Source organism: Acipenser ruthenus, chromosome 27, assembly GCF_902713425.1.
Source record: "Acipenser ruthenus chromosome 27, fAciRut3.2 maternal haplotype, whole genome shotgun sequence".
NCBI lineage: Eukaryota > Metazoa > Chordata > Actinopteri > Acipenseriformes > Acipenseridae > Acipenser > Acipenser ruthenus.
The window spans coordinates 5,202,974-5,220,458 of record NC_081215.1 but is presented as its reverse complement, the minus strand read 5'-3'; the positions used below and the strand labels follow the sequence as shown (position 1 = coordinate 5,220,458).

At 42.1% G+C, this 17,485-nt stretch overlaps 2 protein-coding genes across 11 annotated transcripts in view; one reads left to right on the top strand and one right to left on the bottom strand.

Moving 5' to 3' along the window:
- Nucleotides 1-49: 49 nt before the first annotated feature.
- On the top strand, nucleotides 50-12,646 carry LOC131701836 (microfibrillar-associated protein 2-like). The gene is made up of 9 exons (XM_059002176.1): nucleotides 50-179; nucleotides 3,577-3,666; nucleotides 4,588-4,671; nucleotides 5,193-5,213; nucleotides 5,552-5,629; nucleotides 6,315-6,356; nucleotides 8,873-8,960; nucleotides 9,253-9,326; nucleotides 9,881-12,646. Exons 2-9 carry the CDS (start codon nucleotides 3,630-3,632, stop codon nucleotides 9,982-9,984), a joined length of 528 nt encoding a protein of 175 aa, XP_058858159.1. The 5' UTR covers nucleotides 50-179; nucleotides 3,577-3,629; the 3' UTR covers nucleotides 9,985-12,646.
- The window catches only part of LOC117432308 (rootletin-like), a 35,411-nt gene continuing 29,583 nt past the window's right edge, over nucleotides 11,658-17,485 (bottom strand). For all 10 annotated transcript variants that reach the window (XM_059002169.1, XM_059002161.1, XM_059002165.1 and 7 more), the window contains 6 exons: nucleotides 17,088-17,312; nucleotides 16,824-16,973; nucleotides 16,530-16,730; nucleotides 15,922-16,053; nucleotides 13,595-13,774; nucleotides 11,658-13,174 (listed from right to left, as the gene is read on the bottom strand). In XM_059002169.1, the coding sequence (XP_058858152.1) occupies nucleotides 13,088-13,174; nucleotides 13,595-13,774; nucleotides 15,922-16,053; nucleotides 16,530-16,730; nucleotides 16,824-16,973; nucleotides 17,088-17,312 (975 nt within the window). In that variant the 3' untranslated portion in view covers nucleotides 11,658-13,087. The remainder of the gene's footprint in view (nucleotides 13,175-13,594; nucleotides 13,775-15,921; nucleotides 16,054-16,529; nucleotides 16,731-16,823; nucleotides 16,974-17,087; nucleotides 17,313-17,485) is intronic.

Genomic DNA, 17,485 nt, shown 5'->3' with positions numbered 1-17,485 from the left:
GCATCATACTGCCAGCGAGATGTATTTGGTTAGGCGGCACTAGGACCCAGAGGAGCGTGTTTTTTGGGGGAGGTGGTTTTCAGCTGCACAAGTCCTGTGCTGAAATTCGGCGGAGTCAGACTGAGATTTGAGGACACCCGAAGCAGAGCAGTGAAGATCAAACTAGTTAGCAGCGACTGGTAAGACAAGGGGGAAAAAAAGCATAAATAAAAACGTCTGTGTGTGTGTGTATGTATATATGTATGTATGTATGTATGTGTGTATGTATATATAATTATACGCACGGGATAGTAATTAATTAAAAACGGGGTGCAGTGTTATAATTCCTATCCAGGTGTTTATTAGAGCAGCCAACTCGAGCTGAATTAGTATTCTCCAAAGTTTCTGGTTTGCATGCCCGGTATGTTCGTGAGAAGTCAAAGTTAATAAAGTAAAAAACAGGTTTCCCTGAAATCGTGAACCATTTAGTGCTCCGCGGAAATGTGTTTGATGCTTTGCAAGAAATGTGCGCTGTTCTCAAGTAAAGTCTATTAGAATTCTGGTGCAGTTATTTATAAGAAAAGCTGCAAGGAAGTTGCAACTAATTTCGCTGATATGTCAACAAAGAGCTGTAGTTTATATAATTGCAATTTAAAAATGTATCAAAGTAAGTCGTGTGTTTACTTTTGATTAATTTGGGGGTGACGTTTTAAACTACACTAAATAAAGTACAATAAAGTACTTTTTTTTTGGTCTCAAACGGGGCTGTTATACTGTATAATCTAAAGTTTATTACATACATTTTAAATAAACCTTAACTCACCACTTAAGGTAAGTACTTTTACATTATAACGTACTAAGTTATTTTTTCTGTATGAAAAATACAAAATAAAATGTGTGTTATTTCCATTACTAAATCAATAAACTAAAATGTCATAACTGATCTAGTTTTTATTTTTAAATAATTGTTTACTATTTAATTAATACAATAATTAGCTTACTGGAAATATCGTATATAGTGTATCTTGTACAGCTGTTACTATAGCACTCATTTATTGTATATATGGTCATATATATTGCATAAAGATATTTTATTTTAAGCTTAAAAAAAACGACCATCTCATCAAAATGATTTGCTACTGTTACTAATGTTGAAAGTTTGTAACGGTTTTCAATTTGTGGTAGGATATTTGTAATTTTAGATTTTCTCGTAAAAATGTTTTAGAAAATGACGAGCAGTTTAGGTATGCGTGTTTATGTAAACAAGCGGACAACAAAAACAAATGCAGACATACGGCGTGCGGGCCAGCCAGCCAGCGCTACGGAATGAAGTGTCCGGGCAGGTTTCTTCAACTCCGAGAAAGTTACTGCGTGAGTTAGCGGCTCCCTTCACATTCTTTGTTCTCAAGAAGTCCAGACTGTGCAAGTCGGTGGGGGAGGGGAGGAGAGGTACTGGATACACGGAGAGTTCTTTGAAAAAAGGAGATAATTACTCCCAGATGTGTGTTGTAAAAACATATGGTTTACTATAAACCGGCGCACCACTCATCCGCAGCAAGAATGTCTGCTCTACATTAAACAAAACAAAAAATAACCATTTAGTTTAATAAGCAACATATTTGTTTAAAACTCTACTGCCACTTTGTTTAAAACAATAGGGATCAGTTCAGTTGTATGACCACACAGCGCGACCACCATTATAATGACCACTGCAGGTTTTTTTTTTTATTTTCCTGGAAATTCTTACGAGGTCCTGCTGCTGCACAGATTAATCGCTAGTCCATAAATCGCGCATTTATGCACAAATCATTTTAAACGTATTTTCTTCAGCCTGAATGTCAGATTACAAAAATATCTGTATGCAGTGGATTAATGCACTAGCCTTCACCTCTGAAGGCCTTGCAGCACAAGTACTCCTACTCCATACTCCTACATTTTAGTAATATTTTAACTCCTATTTGTCACATGCCTTGTGCACAGCGGCTCTAGCAATGTAATGTCCTGTTGCATACCAATCCCCACTTTCTTTTTTCAAAAAAGATGGTAGGAGACATTCCAACATTTTGATTCTAGCTTTGTTTTTAACTGTATGTTTAATAATTATGTATAGAGGGTTTGTTTAAAATATCAGGGCTCATGAAAATGAGATACTGATTGCAGTAGAGCCTGCTGCAGCTAGGAGGCACTGCAAGAGCTTCCCTTCACAGCTCTACAAGTAAGAGAGCGCACGTCAATCCCAGGGGTGGAGCAATTCATTGCATATCGATGAATCTCTGCATGATATATCATATCGTACTAAAGATATGTATCGTTAGACCGTGATTCAAGACCGAAAGCACAGCAGTTCAGCCGTTCATCAAGTGGTTCTCGATTGAAGAATAAGTGTGTTCTATAGTTGCTATGGATACATACATTTTCTGTTTAACATTAAATGATCATTTGATCTTATTATGCATCATCCAAGTAGTCATTGTGGACCATCACATGTATTGCATTGTGACCTGCATATCGTGATACCTACCATGTCGTGACACTAGGGCATCATTCCTGACCTGAACACGCCCTGCCGTTCAGTCCTGCGCCTCTCTCTCCTATCTCGTGAAACTGCACTGACATTTTTATGCAAGACCTCATATTTCAGTATGGAAGACTGGGCTATATCTTGAGAGGTGCTTTGTTTGAGTTGCTTGGCCCCCCCTTCCCCCTTATTCAGGCCTCTAGGGTTGTAGACTCCTGGGGCCGTTCAGTCCTCTCCTTCTCCCCACTTTCAGAGAGAGAACCTGGGATAGAGTTCCAAAATCAACAGGTCTGCCTTGGCGGCCCTTTGATGGCACTTATGGAAAGTGCAGTAATGTAAACAGAGAGGCTCTGGCAGCTGGTGGGCTGTGTGAGAAAGAAGGGGTGGGGGTCCTGTCTTGGAATGCAGCCCCTGACTGTCTGCTTTAAACTTTTAACGAAGAAAAACAAAGGAGCAAGACACAGGGATTGTAGTGGATGTCAGACACATTACATTCTTGCTGTCAAGCTGCCAACGGTGCTTGGCTGTTTGTGTCAGCCTGTCTTCCTGGAGTAGAGACCAGGGGGGTTGCCTCTGGAGGCTGGGGGCAGGTGGAGGCTGCTGCCAGGGTGGGTTGGCAGCCTGCCCTGGGTTTGAATAAAAAGTAAACCGGTCCTATGTTGGCTATAGATTCCTAGACAACAATAAGGTAACTAAATGAAACTGCGCATTACTCAGCACAGCTTCTTGATGTCAGAGTTATACCTGGCTGGACAAATGGAGTCCATATATTCTGCTATTTGATGAAACTATTTGAAACTATTTTGTGCAGGGTCAATCAGTCAGGGTAGCGCAGGTTTCACTACCTGGTTTCAGATGTCGGTCTTCGCTGTGGATCCCACAGAGCATTGACTCTGGTGCTCCTGCAGGTTAGGGAGGAAAGATGGACAGGGAACCAGTATCCTCCTCGTCCAATATCATGTTTTTGTTTAATTCCCATTTTATAACTTCCTTCCCGACAGTATAATCAGTGGTATACTGGTACCTTTGCTTTTACAGTTCAAGGTCTTTAGTAATACTGTCTCTGTTTTTGTCCACAGTGACTGAAGCTATTCTACCTACCTCCAGAGACCCCGCCCCCCCTGCAGTCGCCATGAGAACCACCTGCCTCTTCCTGCTCTCTTTGCCAGGTGAGTACAGACAGCCAGGCCTCCATACCAGAACCCTTGACAGAGTGGACAATATTGAACTAAAACAGTGTGCAGCAGTCAGCCATTCCTGTGGTTTTAGAATAGAGGACTTCACCCAAGTAGAGGGTTATTCACAGGTCTAGTACTCCCTTGTGGATTCGCATATAGTTTGGTGTAAATTAGGTCTATAAATTATAAGCTTCATAGATATTTGTTGTAAAAGGTTATCTCTATAACAAGTAGGTCCCGTTGCTTATATTTTTTTAGCTTCCCTGCGTTACAGCAGACCTTGCAGGTGATGTCTATAACCTCTCACTGCTGCAGGTAATAGCAGAGATGTGCAGTTCACGGGAGCTGAGTGTGTAAGCTATTGGGCCAGTCAAGGGTCAAGTCGACACATCCTTGTCGGATTGCGTCTTGTGATTCTGAAGCTGTTAAAGGCTGTGAATCATTTGCCCCTTTGGCCCCCAGTGTAGATGAAACAGCCTTCTGCCACCCATGTGTTGATTGCTCTTGTCTGAGCGTTGTTTAACACTGCCATTGCCTGTTTGCTACTTCCACAGGGCTCCCTGAGATACATCTCAATAGGGAGTTAGATTTCAATAAAGTGGAGGCGGGAATTTCACTTGACCAGATGGAACAGTCTAACTAATGCATCCTCCTGATTCAGCAGGCCATGATTGATTTGCACTTGACTGACTGCAGTGAATAAACTATACAGTGTAGCTCAATGTGAAGTCATTTCCATCAGATACAAAGATTTCTGATGGCTGCATCAAGTCGATATCCAGAGTCTACTACACTTTATAAATAAATTAATGTACATTATCTTTGCAGACTGGTTTTAAGAATTCTTTCAGCTTCATTGAATCAAGTCCTTGTTTGGTGTTGGTAATACCTGACTCTCTCTCTCTGTCTCAGCCCTGCTCCTAGCCCAGCAGTACGATGTGGGTGAAGAAGACTTCTACCCAAGCCCATCGCAGTATGGACCGTATATTCCACTGGGTATGTATACTGTATCAGCTAACCAATACAGAGACCTAGATCAAATGAATTAGGGTTCCAGGCTTGTGTACGTATTTTTGTAAAAGTTTACAGTTTGGCACCTTTTTAGCAAGCTTTATTTTTTTAGTAATGTCTTAGCACTGAAAACAGGAACTAGAGGGAGCACCCTTTCTCTTAGGGGGTGAGGGAGCAGTTCAGTCTCCATGCCTCAAGCCTGCCCTGGACTGGAGAGAGCACCCTTTCTCTTAGGGGGTGAGGGAGCAGTTCAGTCTCCATGCCTCGAGCCTGCCCTGGACTGGAGGGAGCACCCTTTCTCTTAGGGGGTGAGGGAGCAGTTCAATCTGCATGCCTCGAGCCTGCCCTGGACTGGAGAGAGCACCCTTTCTCTTAGGGAGTGAGGGAGCAGTTCAGTCTCCATGCCTATGCCCATCTTATCCTTTCATCTGTCACTTGATAATTGTGCCACAAACAATGATGAAGTAACAGTTGTGTGAATTTCATTGTTTTTTGTTTTTTTTTAGCGGAAGAGTATGACTATTCAGGTAGGTCTAAATATTTTTTTATATATATTCTGAATATTCATTGTGTCTCGATAGTAACAGTTTCTGTTTCTGGTTTCTCGTTTTTCTGTCATACCTGTCTGGCAGTCCTTCCTTCCATCTATCTATCTATCTGTTTGTCTGCCTGCCTGTTATACTTGCTCTCTGTTAGTTAGATCACCTGTAACTAGAAAACACTCAATGCTAGGATATGTCCTCATACTAAGAAGCCTTTGTATTTGAGAACCGCTTGAATTAGAAGGCTTTGGCAATGGGTACAGTTTCAGTAACTGTGAAAACAGTACAGCCTTACTCCCCTCTCCGATCTAATCGCCCCACAGAGCAAAGCCAAACAGAACTGGAGACACAGCAGAGCCAGCTGACCCCCCAGGAGCAGCAGCACACCTTCCCCATCGTGGGTAAGCACAGCCCAGCCTCTCTACAGCAGAGCTGGGGGTCACCAGTCCAGCCCGGCTTCCACTTCAGTGTAGCTTTTCCAGGAATTTTGAGAAGTTCTACTTGGTTCAGCTCAGTTCTAGTGTAACATTCTTACACTTTGGAGTTACGAACGTTTGTTAGTCTTTGTTTAAACATGTGTCATCTTGAAGTTTAACTTTTAGGAAATGAAATGTTTCAAATAGAATACTCGGAATGCTTGACCCAATTGGAAAAGCCATGTAATTATGCAATTTGTAATTAATTGCAATGTAATTGGAATTGTAGAGGAACCTTGGCACACCTGCGTAATTGGAATTGTACCATATAATTGATCAATTACAGCTCAATTATGCATTTATTTGTTATTCGATCATTATTCTTGTATTTTCAGCCACTTTTAGTGACCTGATGTGTCTGAAATAGTTCTATAGTATGCTTCTGTATTAAGTACCTGTGATTATTGCATTGGTTATGTGTAGTTTAGTGTCATTGAAATTGGAATTGGAATTACTGCAGAATAATTGTAATTAAAATTTCAGCAAACAGTTCTGCTGAAATTAAAATTATAATTGACCCCAGGTTGGCCCACACCTACCACTATGTAAAGAGTAAGTGTGACAGCTGTATATGTGCTTTGACCCTCCTGTCCTCGTGTCTGTGTTTCAGATGACCTGCCTGAGACAGAACCGACTGAGCCAGGACCCCTGGGTAAGACGCAGGTTCTCCTTGCATAGCAGTTTCATCCATTGCTGGTTTTACTATGAGTTTGATAAGACACGCCTGAGCTTGTCACCTATACACTGTGGCCAATCAAGCTTGTATGAAAACATGGAATGGGTGAAACTGCTATGCAATAGGAGTCTTATTTCCATCCCTGCTGGGGTTGGTATCAGCATGCTCCACTGCAGTGTAAATGTAAAGGCATGGTTTATTTAATGTAGTATTATTATTATTTGTTTATTTAGCAGACGCCTTTATTCAAAGCGAGTTACAGAGACTAGGGTGTGTGAACTATGCATCAGCTGCAGAGTCACTTACAATTACGTCTCACCCGAAAGACGGAGCACAAGGAGGTTAAGTGACTTGCTCAGGGTCACACAATGAGTCAGTGGCTGAGGTGGGATTTGAACCGGGGACCTCCTGATTACAAGCCCTTTTCTTTAACCACTGAACCACACAGCCTAGTAAGGTTACAAATTATGCTAGAATCACACTATTTTATTTGACCAGTTTTATAATTTCTGGTCGTGTCACATGTGGTTTCGATTGGGTTGTTTAACTTAGTAAGCAGCGGTTCAAGGGGATATAAAGTTTGAAAAGAGATTTTATGTTCCAAAGGGTGTTTTAGTGATAAAATTTAACATGCGCTGATATTTATGTGTTTGAATATGTATAAAAATACTTGTGCCGTGCTCTGTGTCTTTAATCATTGCTGCGGCTTGTAGCTCTATAAATACCAAACAAAAGACCCCTTCAGTGAGAACCCAACCCTCCCCCGACTCCAGTGACCAGAAACAGATGCCGGCTAATTGTGAGGAAAACCAGCTGGAAGCCGCCCAGCAACAATTGTTCCAACCGCAGTTCTCGTAGTGTTCGGCTCCCATCCATCACCATCAGCCTGTATGCTTGTAATGCTAACCAGGCCAGAGAACCAGGGGGAGCTCCATTATAAAGGGTACATACACTGTTAAAAGCTGAGCATCACAAAGTGTTTTTTATACCAAGCTCAAAAGGATGTTAAAAAATCTGGGACTGTTACACAGTGGCTCCAGATATATTGGGACACTCCAGTTAATTGGTGCTTCAAAACATTTTGACCTGAAAAAATGATGGTAACTAGGGTGATTTATCTTACCAGGGTTCCCAAGATATTTAGGAAGCAAGAGGTCTGATTGGGGCACAACTAGCAATAAATATCCCAACTGAAACACCGCAAACCAGTTACAGGCCTGGAAGTTGCCAAACAACCGTGCAAAATCTAGCACTGTAAACATGGATGGAGGACAGGAAAGAGCCCGCAAGATCAATGGGCTAGGGTCAGCAAAGTTCAAGAGGGCTGTAAAAATAAAAATGCGTGGAGAAAGCGCTGTATCCCTTGGGGGCTGAGCTGAATGTAATCTGGTTTTAAACACAGGACTCCTGCAATGTCCATCCTGAAGCATGAATAAGACTTTCTGTACTGACCAGTCATCCATACCTATAAAACCACTCAATGGTAGACTATGTAGTAGAAGTCTTTCTCAATGGCTAATGCCTTTCTTCATATCATACTGCTGCAAACTTTAAAGCATTACAATTAAAACCGTACGTTTTCCACGCCAAGACAAATGAAAAACTGTAAAGGACCATGATCTGTAAGATGGGAAATAAATATTTACCTGTGTCAACTTTAATTGAACTACCATATATTACAGAAATGTGTTTATTGCCACAGTCACATTTTTTCCATCTCTTATCGAATCCTGTGTAGGATCACATGTGCAATTTCATTCATTGTAAGGTCATTTTTCCTACTTTGCATTACTTTTATGCAAGTGACTTCTTTAAAACTGTTTAGCATTGCGAGATGTTAAAAGATGATAATGTTTAAAGATGACGCTCCTATTCACAAAGCTGAAATAAGTCCCGTAGTAAATATTTCATTTTTGGCTTTCACTTGTAGGCAAAATTCCCATCTTCTATAGACCGTATATTATAATCTGTTTAGGAAATATTTTTGTGTCTCGTTGCTTCCTAACTGCAGCGGCTCAGCCAGTGTTTTTATGGGAGCTGTGTCTGTCAGTCTGGGTTCCATTCCCCACGCTCATTAATCGAATTTATTAATGCCATATTAATGTAAAACTACTAGAATACCCCCTTGCTTGGCCTGCACAGTGAGACATGCTGGGTCCAAGTCAATTCTGGAAACTGGAGCACTTCCTGTACAGATGTGGTGCTGTAATAATCCATTCCTTATGAATGCAAGAACTTAGCCACCTAAAAGCCATTTGTGGTTTATCTATTCATCAGAACCCCTCAATATCATAACAGCCTTATTATCTATGGTTTAATTAAACCTATTTATTTATTTATACATATAATAAATTCATGAGAACTTTGCGGCAAAAAATAAATAAACAACAAGCTTCTAATACTGTGTGCAAATCCAATAGGTATCTAGTATGAATAGAAAGTACTTTTGGGAGCGTGCTGTTTCAAGTGTGGGGTGGTGTTCTTCTTTTCAGATTGTAGGGAGGAGCAGTACCCTTGCACTCGACTGTACTCTGTCCACAAGCCCTGCCAACAGTGCCTCAAGAGTCTCTGCTTCTACAGGTAAGCATTCCTCAAGGATCCAAGCAATCCCTCACCATTAGTAGCAGGATGTCCAAAATCTTCAGGGCACAGACTCCAAACCATCCGGAACCAAATAATTATACATCTGGAAGTTACAGGCTAGGCTTGATTCTATTTCACTTTGAGTTTTGCAAGAAATAGCCGAGAACAATTACTGTCGGCTCGACAACAGCTGATGTGCAGCTATTCTGCAGCCCTGCCATTGACTCTTAGATTGACTGCGCTGGAAAGAGAAGCTCTCAATTTACCCGCTCTCTGTGTCTCTCTGCAGCCTGCGAAGAGTCTACGTGGTGAACAAGGAGGTGTGTGTGCGCACGGTCTGCGCTCACGATGAGCTGCTCCGAGGTAAATACTGTTCTGAAATATATTGAACACAATTTTCATTGAAGATCAGGGGAATGAGATGCATTTTAAGGAAGGGGATTACTTTTTTTTAAAAAAGTATATTGGACCATCAACGAAGTCATCCAGACTTTTTATTTATTTATTTCTATTTAATTTCAGTTTAAGTGTTGATAGTAAGATGTGCTTGAATAATTTCCATCTCTTGTATCTTTTTCGATTTTTTAAAACATTATTTGTTTTTTTTTTATTCACTGGTTAAAAAAAAATATCCTTTGTTATATACTTTTAATTATAATTGAACAATATTACTAAAGAGATCTGTCCAGTCTAGGCTTTGGGCGGAATTGGTTCAGACCTTATTTAAAACATATCCCCTTCATTCACCATTTTTAATAAAAATAGAAAAACAACAGTTTTTGTGAAGAGGTAAAAACATATATGCAGAAAGTATATATATAGAAAGTATAGCCTAGCTAGAAAAGTGAAGACAGTACAGCGGCTGGACTGTAATAATTGAAAGGCTTGTATTCTAATGGAACCTGTCCCTCTCTCAGCTGACCTGTGTCGTGATCAGTACTCTAAGTGTGGAGTGATGGCTCACACCGGCCTGTGCGGGACCATGGGGACCTCTTGTGCTAAAAGCTGCGGGGGCTGCTAGACCAGAACATCAACCTCCGCCCACTTTACCAAGACCACGCCCTAACCCGTCAACTCCTCCCACACCTATGAAACCCAAACCCTCAGCCACCTGTAACTCCACCCACAGCCCCTCCCATCACATAGGAACTCCGCCCCTAGCCTCTCTTCCACCATGCTTGCCAAAAAACACATTCTGTCAGTATTGGGGAAACCGCTTTTATAAAAAAAAATATATATATATATTAAATAACGGTATGACTTCAATGGTGCTAAAATAATGGTACATAAAAGTAGTATTTTTCACATGCACATAATTTTTTTTTTAGTTTTGTATTATAACTTTTTGATAACTTCTTGAGCTGAGAGTGCATCTCTCAGTTGGTACTAAAGCAGTTTTTAATTTTGTTTTTAATGTTTCTGTTTATAGTTTTGTTTTTTTTTTGGTGGGACTTTTTGTTGTTCTGTTGCTTTGTGAACTATTTTATTACAAAAAAATACCTTCAAGGAACTGAGAATTCATTTACCAAAGATTTAGTTTTTATTTTAAAAAAATGTGGTTAAAACCACCTCCCCTTTAAGGTGGTGTTATTTTCCTTTTTTTTTTTTACTTCTGTAATTCAGTGAATTGATGTTTCTCTTTAAGGGAACAGCTGAGCCAGAGAATCTCTCCCTATTTACAACAGATGGTTTCTCTGTGCTCGTAAGGTAAAATATGCATCAAAAAGCTGAAAGCATGCTTGGCAATGTATTTTTTTCGCTGCTTTATTTCCAGTGTAGCAGGACTGTACTGTACCGTGTGTTGTCTCTCATGAAGAGGTTGCTTGTTGAAGGTACTGTACTTCCCTACACTGCTGCCTCTGTTCCACACCCTGGTGCTGGGTTATTGGTGCTCTTCAGTATTCAATGTACAGGAATATTGTGAGCTGCATGGACTGGGGCTTTACCAGATTACACCTGTGCACAGTCCTGTTTACAGCTTTACCAGGATTACCACAGGTAGTTACCGGATCTCATGAGATGTCAGTTCTTTTATGCTCAGAGTGGACTGTAATGTAAAATGTTACCTCAGGCTTGGTACACATACTTTGTCAGATCCATCTTACAAGACCCCCTTATCCTAAGAACACTACAATGTACTGTATTCTTCTCATAGTGATGCATTTTGCTGAAATGGTGCTGTGCTTTATACTTATATACGTATATATACACTTTTGTGAGCAGTGCTCTCCTGTACTGTATCACATTGTCCCGTACTGTGTGTTTCCTGCATCTTATACTCTTGTTGTGTTCTGTTCCACAGATAGACAGGACTGGTGAGTGATCTAGCCTCTGTACAATACACATTGGGGTTTGGTTTTTGCATTTTGCATACACAGTACCATAGTACTATTTACTTGTTTTTTTTGTTTTCTGGTGTTTTGTTTTTTTAATAGAAAGTTAATAAAAACAAAAAAACTGCACTTGAACTGCCAAAAAAAGGGTGTGTCTCCCTCATGTCAAATTGTTTCACCAACGTGTGGGTGTGTGTGATCGGTTAGACAGTTTACAGTTTTGTTTGGGTCTTCTGTGATTCTTCAGAGATGTCCTGCAGTAAGTATTGGGATTATCAAGTGATAATCTAGTCATCACAAACAACTTGCACACTAGTCTAGGTCTGATATTAGGACCTACAAGTACACAAAAAACATACGCTTTTTTGACAGCAGTTTTTTCTATTTATTGTTACACGCAAGAAACCTGTAATATATCTAGTGAAAAAATGTAAGACACACTTCCAAACAGTAAAACAGTCTTCAGATCGCTCAGGTAAACAGTTGGTTTGTTACCTTGACATATTGGAATGTTCAGGAGCCAACGTTCTGTGAGTTTTAGTGATGTAATCGTGATGTAATCATGAGGTAAGAGTGGGGAACCAAGCTGGCTTAAGCAGCGTCTTATTTTTTGTATTTATTTCTTTATTGATTTAATATTTTTCTGGATGTCTAACAAACCAAAAACCTTACTTCACAGTACTCTCAAGCCACCCACAAAACCAGTATTTCTTAAATCATTGTGAAGGAATTATAGATTTGTTTTCTACGTCCTCCTTTACAAAGTGCTGGTATGGTTTAACATACATTTCTTAAGGTAAGGTGTGTTTGTAGGTTTCTGATGCCATTTAGTTTTAGTTGAAAAATGTGATAATATAATTAAGTTTATTAAAATACAGTACCAAAAATAACTGCTACCTTCAAATAGTCATGACACTGACAGTTATTATAAACATCTTTGTGTCCTTGCTTTGCGATTTAGTGTTGTGACGTGAAGCAAATAATAATGAACAGCGATATCAAACACATTTCTAAGATTATATAAATTGGTACAGTTGCAATGATTATTATTGAGGATAGGAACTTGCATATCCTTCAGCAATGTAATTTGATCATAATATATGATGCCATTTTACATGGCAAGAAACTGCATCACTTCCTGTTTGTAGCACCACAGACATTAACACTGTTGAATAATAAAAATCACAGAAAATATTAGTGGTAATTTCGGTTGTCTATTACTGATAAAGTGCTATTTTATATAAAATTAATTGTCACAGTCTAAATGTACAATACAATGTTGTACCAAAAATTGTTTATAAAAAAAAAGACTAAACTAAAAGTGATTTTTAAAAAGGCAATTCAAAAATAGTGTTAAGGAATGACTTGCAAAGGAAATGACCTGTGCGTGTCCCGTCTCCTCCACCAATCAGAATGTCCCCAACCCACCGTACACAAAGATGTATACTATGCAACCAGTTATTAAAATCAGCCTCATTATAGATTTAAAAATAAATGTACTGGGTTACCACGCCAGAAACAGCATTTGAGATTCTACATAAAAGCCAAACTTTAAAATATCAATAAGAACATATTAATGGGAAATCAGTTTGAGACTATTTACCCAGAGAGGCCTGGGTGAGAGTAAGCCTCCTCTTGCCACCAGTGTTCAGGGGGCTGTTACCTGTTCAACACTTATGGCCAGTAGTTAAAATCCTATTTCAGTGTCATTAGAGCTGATGGGATCAGTTCTCCTGTGAGGGTTGCATGGAAGGAACGTTTCAGTGTGTACAGGGGTGCAGGGTCTGTGTCTCAGTTTCCAGACAGGATGGAGGAGTGGGAGAAGTGAGGCTGGCGCCTTCGGAGTTCCTGCTGCAGCTGCTCCTTCAGCGTGGAGACCTGAGGGGACAGCGAGAGACTGAGTGCAGGGCTGTCTGGTGTTCTGTGGCCTTCAGATTTAGCAGTTATCAAACCGGAAAAGCTGTAAAGGTTTATGCGTTTAAAACAGCCAATAAAAAAGTTTAGTTTAACCAGAAAATGTCCCGTTTTCTCTTCATGCTGATAAACGACTAAGTTGAACACTGCATGTGATATAAATACAAACATATAACTATAAATAATAAATCAAGTCTACTTTTTCAATGAAAATGTGTAAGACACAAAGTGACTCAATAATTTTCACTTTAAAATTGATGACGAGGCCTTACACTGCAAGGTAAAACTACATCAAGTAGAAACGCTTCAGCCAGTAATTTTCATCAGTGTTTCTTCACTTATTTTTAATGTGTTTGTATGAGTGAGTGAGTAAGTGTTGTGTACCTGCTCCTCCAGCCCCTTGACACGCTGTCGGTGTGCTCTCTCTCGCGCCTCCAGAGTCCTCTCGGCCTGCAGCTGAGCTCCCCGGAGCCGCTCCGTCTCCTGCTGCATATCCTGCTGGAGTCTCCGAGACACCTCCGTGAGGCCCTGGGATTGCGTCTGCTCCATCTCACCAAGCTGGGCCTGAGAGACACACACGCTCTTAGGCACTGACACACCGGAGCCATGCACAGTAAATAACAGGAAAATAAAAGCTAGCAAGCAGCACGACTGAGTTTTAAAACAGCTCCCGAAAGCAGCATTATCTCTTATTATTGTGCAGTTTGAAAAACACTAGAGCAGCCCAAAGCTACAATACCTCTTTTCCACTGCACAACTGAGCCGGGCCAGGGCCAAGCCAGCCCAGTGTGGTGCAGGAGGACGTGCAACTGAAGCCACGCGCAATGAACGTGTGGAGCTGCGTGGTACTGAGATGTGTCTGAATTGAGAATGGCAGATCCAGAGGGTATGGTTGTGATTAGGCAAAGAGGAGAAGAATGCTTCTCAGAGAGAGCAGTAATTTGAACCTGCCAAGCAAGATACTCTGCCTTCGATGCTGTATGGTAAAAAACAAAAGGTATGGCTGTTGAATGATGCAACATAATAACAAGATTCAGATGTTGCGAGGCCAGAGTTTCACGGTTTGGACACATAGCCAGTGGAAAACCACCCGTACCGTGACGGCCTGGGGGCCTCATGGCTCGGATGTGCCAATGGAAAAGGAGTACAAGGGTAAGACCGGAACATTCATTATAAGCCCTTGAAGTGATACTGTAAAGCAAAGCAGTGCTACAGCAGGGAGGAGGGGTGGGCGACACACTCACCAGACACAACGCTATCTTCCTTCTTACCCTGCTTAACTCCTCCTTTCCACGCACAGCCAACCAATAGAAACAGAGAACCCCAACCATCAGCCAATCCCAATAAGGAATTACTAACTGCGCTTCGGCAGCCCCAGGCTTGACCCCTACCCCCTTTTGCCATATAGGAGGCTGTGTGGTCCAGTGGTTAAAGGAACAGGCTTGTAACCAGGAGGTTCCTGGTTCAAATCCCACCTCAGCCACTGATTCATTGCGTGACCCTGAGCAAGTCACTTAACCTCCTTGTGCTCCGTCTTTCGGGTGAGACGTAATTGAAACTGACTCTGCAGCTGATGCACTGTTCACACACCCTAGTCTCTGTAAGTCGCCTTGGATAAAGGCGTCTGCTAAATAAACAAATAATAATAATAATTACATTTACTTGCCCAAAAAAATAAATAAATAAAGACATCATATTGAGTAAGAGCTTGCCAGCCCGGGAGAAAGTAACAGTACATCAGGACTTTGTTCTGTGGCCTGGCTGTTAAAAAAAGCAAAAACAGTTTCTACTAGGAGTAGGTTGAGTATTATTCTGAGCAATCCTTGCTGGTTTCACAAGAAATTGTCTTTGCCAGCATACCTGAATATGGATCTAAACTACCTTATGATAGGTGGTCCTGGATTAGGGCTGGCATATCTGGGTCTGTGAAACCTTAGGAAAGTCTTATCCCATTAAAGATTACGTCTTTCATTTAGTTTTACCTTATTTTTCTACTACAGCCTGTCAATCTGACCCTCATTCCATAGCCAGGTTTTAAAAGGACAAATTCTTTCTTTCCCCCCCAAAGACCACTGAAGAAATCCGGAAACCCACAATGCCTCAAATTTGAGAGGGAGGCAGACAAGCAGTGCCAACATGTGGCCAACAACTTAACTTAAAAAAAAAAAAAAAAAGTGGCGCAGGAGCCGTGAATGCATCGATTCACCAGCATCTGGTTACAATAAGGCAAATGGAAGCACGTCAGTGTGTGTGTGTGCTGGCAGCCACCACACTCCATTCACATTCCAGCCCCTCTCCCAGACCCCCTTTTCATTTCGGAGGAACGCACTTTGCAGAATGAGTTACACCCAGTCCAATTTTCTTGTCAACCCCCCCCCCCCCCCCCCCCCCTCCCCTCCTTCCTCTCCCCTCCTATGCAGTTAGACAGCACACTGTAGCCAGTCCAAGTCTGAACCTTTTTCAAAGCTGGTTCATGCTCTGGCAAAGAAAGGCCGGTGAAATTAAAAAAAAGCGTTCTGCAGAACTCTGTCTCTTGTGCGGTTTTGAAAGACATAATGGGAAAAACAGCTGAAAAACTGAAGGGGCCCTGGACAGAGAGTGGGGAAATGAAAACGTGCTGGCTGTGAGAGGCCAGGGATTGAGTGTGTGAGAATGCGTATCTCCCCCTCTACCCCTGTCTTGTTGTGAGCTGTAAGGAGAGCGCCTCCTACCTGCAGCAGCTGGATCTGTCTCTGAGAGTCCACCAGTTCCTGCTCCACAGAGCTCAGCGAGCGGTCCAGACGCCCCTTCTCCGCTGACAGACGCATGCTCCCCTCCTCCATCTTCAACTTCTCACGTTCAACCTGGGCCCAGACAGGGGAAAACAAGCTTTCAACAGACACACCCCGACCTGCAGTACTCCCTAGAGGAGACCTCGCATCTTTTAGACTCCTTGCTCCACCCGTGGCAATGAGAGGTAAGAAAATATTTCAGAAGGGCTGGGTGGTGCTTATTCACTAGCCTTTAACCTCTGAGGTCTTGGTTTCAATCCAGCTCTGTGAAATGGGTTTTTATGGTTTTAGTTTGGCTCCCATTAGACTAATATATTCCACATCACAAAACCACCACACAATTGAACATAAAAAGCGCCAAAACTTAACAAGCACTCCCCTATAAAACACTCAAAAGTGATGAATTAAGAAACTAAATAAATACAGTGACAAACATTTTGACCAGAAGTCTTTTTCAAACACTGAACACGGCTTCTAGTTGAAACGTGTGTCATTGAAATGATTTTTAGTATTTTTTTTTAATCAGCTTGTTCTGAAAGGGTTCCCACCTTGTCGAGTGTGTTGCGGAGAGCTGCCTTGTCTTTCTCCAGCCTGACTGCGGCCCTCTCCGCCTCCCTCTTCTCGCTCTCCAGCTGGGCTATGGCCCTCTGCAGACTCCTCAGCCTTTCCTGCGCCAGAGCCCGCTCTCCCTGCAGCTTCTCCAGGCTTCTCAGCGCAGCCTCCTCCGACTTCATGCGCTGACGCAACAACTGCAGCAAAAAACACATTGTGCATCAGCCCTGTAGAGATATGGATTGCACACAGTGTGGATTCCTGTTTACCCGGTCTCCTCTCTCTCCCACCTCCTGGTGTTGCTGCAGTTGCCCCTCCAGCTCTCCCCTTTTCAGCTCCATCTCCCCCAGCTCGCTCTGTAGAGTCTGCACACGCTCACTCAGCATCCCGGCATTCTTCTTTCCTTCCAAGACAGACGACCGCGCGCTCTCCAACCTCTCCTGCAGGGGGCGACAGGAAAACAAGGATGAGCAATACTGAGGGAGGGAGAGTGGAGGAGAGACTGCACTGTGCTACACTATCAATGTGAATGTTGTTGTAGTTCCGGAGGTGACCTGCAGGAGGCGACGCTCCTGCTCACTGGCGCTCAGGCTCTTCTGCAGGGTGAGCAAGCGGTCCTGGGCGGCGGCCTGGCTGGTGTTGCTCTCTGCCACGCACTGCGCAAGGCTCTGGAGACGCTCCTTCAGTGTGCCCTCGCTCTCCTCCACCCTCGCCAGGGCCAGGTGCAGCCGATCCAGCTCCAGCTTCAGGGCGCTGGCCTTCAGCTCGCTGTCCGACACCTGCGCACACACAGGTACACACACACACACACACACACGTGTATACATCGACACAAAACAAGGGGAAGTGGGAATTTAATTGAAGAAATCTTAACTGCAGTCACTACTAAAGAGTATAAGAGAACACAAATAGAAGCTGAGTAAAAGGAACCTCAAAACAGAAGGTAGGAAGA

Bases quoted from the DNA above. Each gene is read 5' to 3' on its own strand.
- LOC131701836 (XM_059002176.1), top strand. From the start codon at position 3,630: ATGAGAACCACCTGCCTCTTCCTGCTCTCTTTGCCAG. The intron at 6,357-8,872 runs GTAAGACGCAGG...TCTTCTTTTCAG, and splicing joins GACTGAGCCAGGACCCCTGG to ATTGTAGGGAGGAGCAGTAC. The intron at 9,327-9,880 runs GTAAATACTGTT...TCCCTCTCTCAG, and splicing joins TCACGATGAGCTGCTCCGAG to CTGACCTGTGTCGTGATCAG.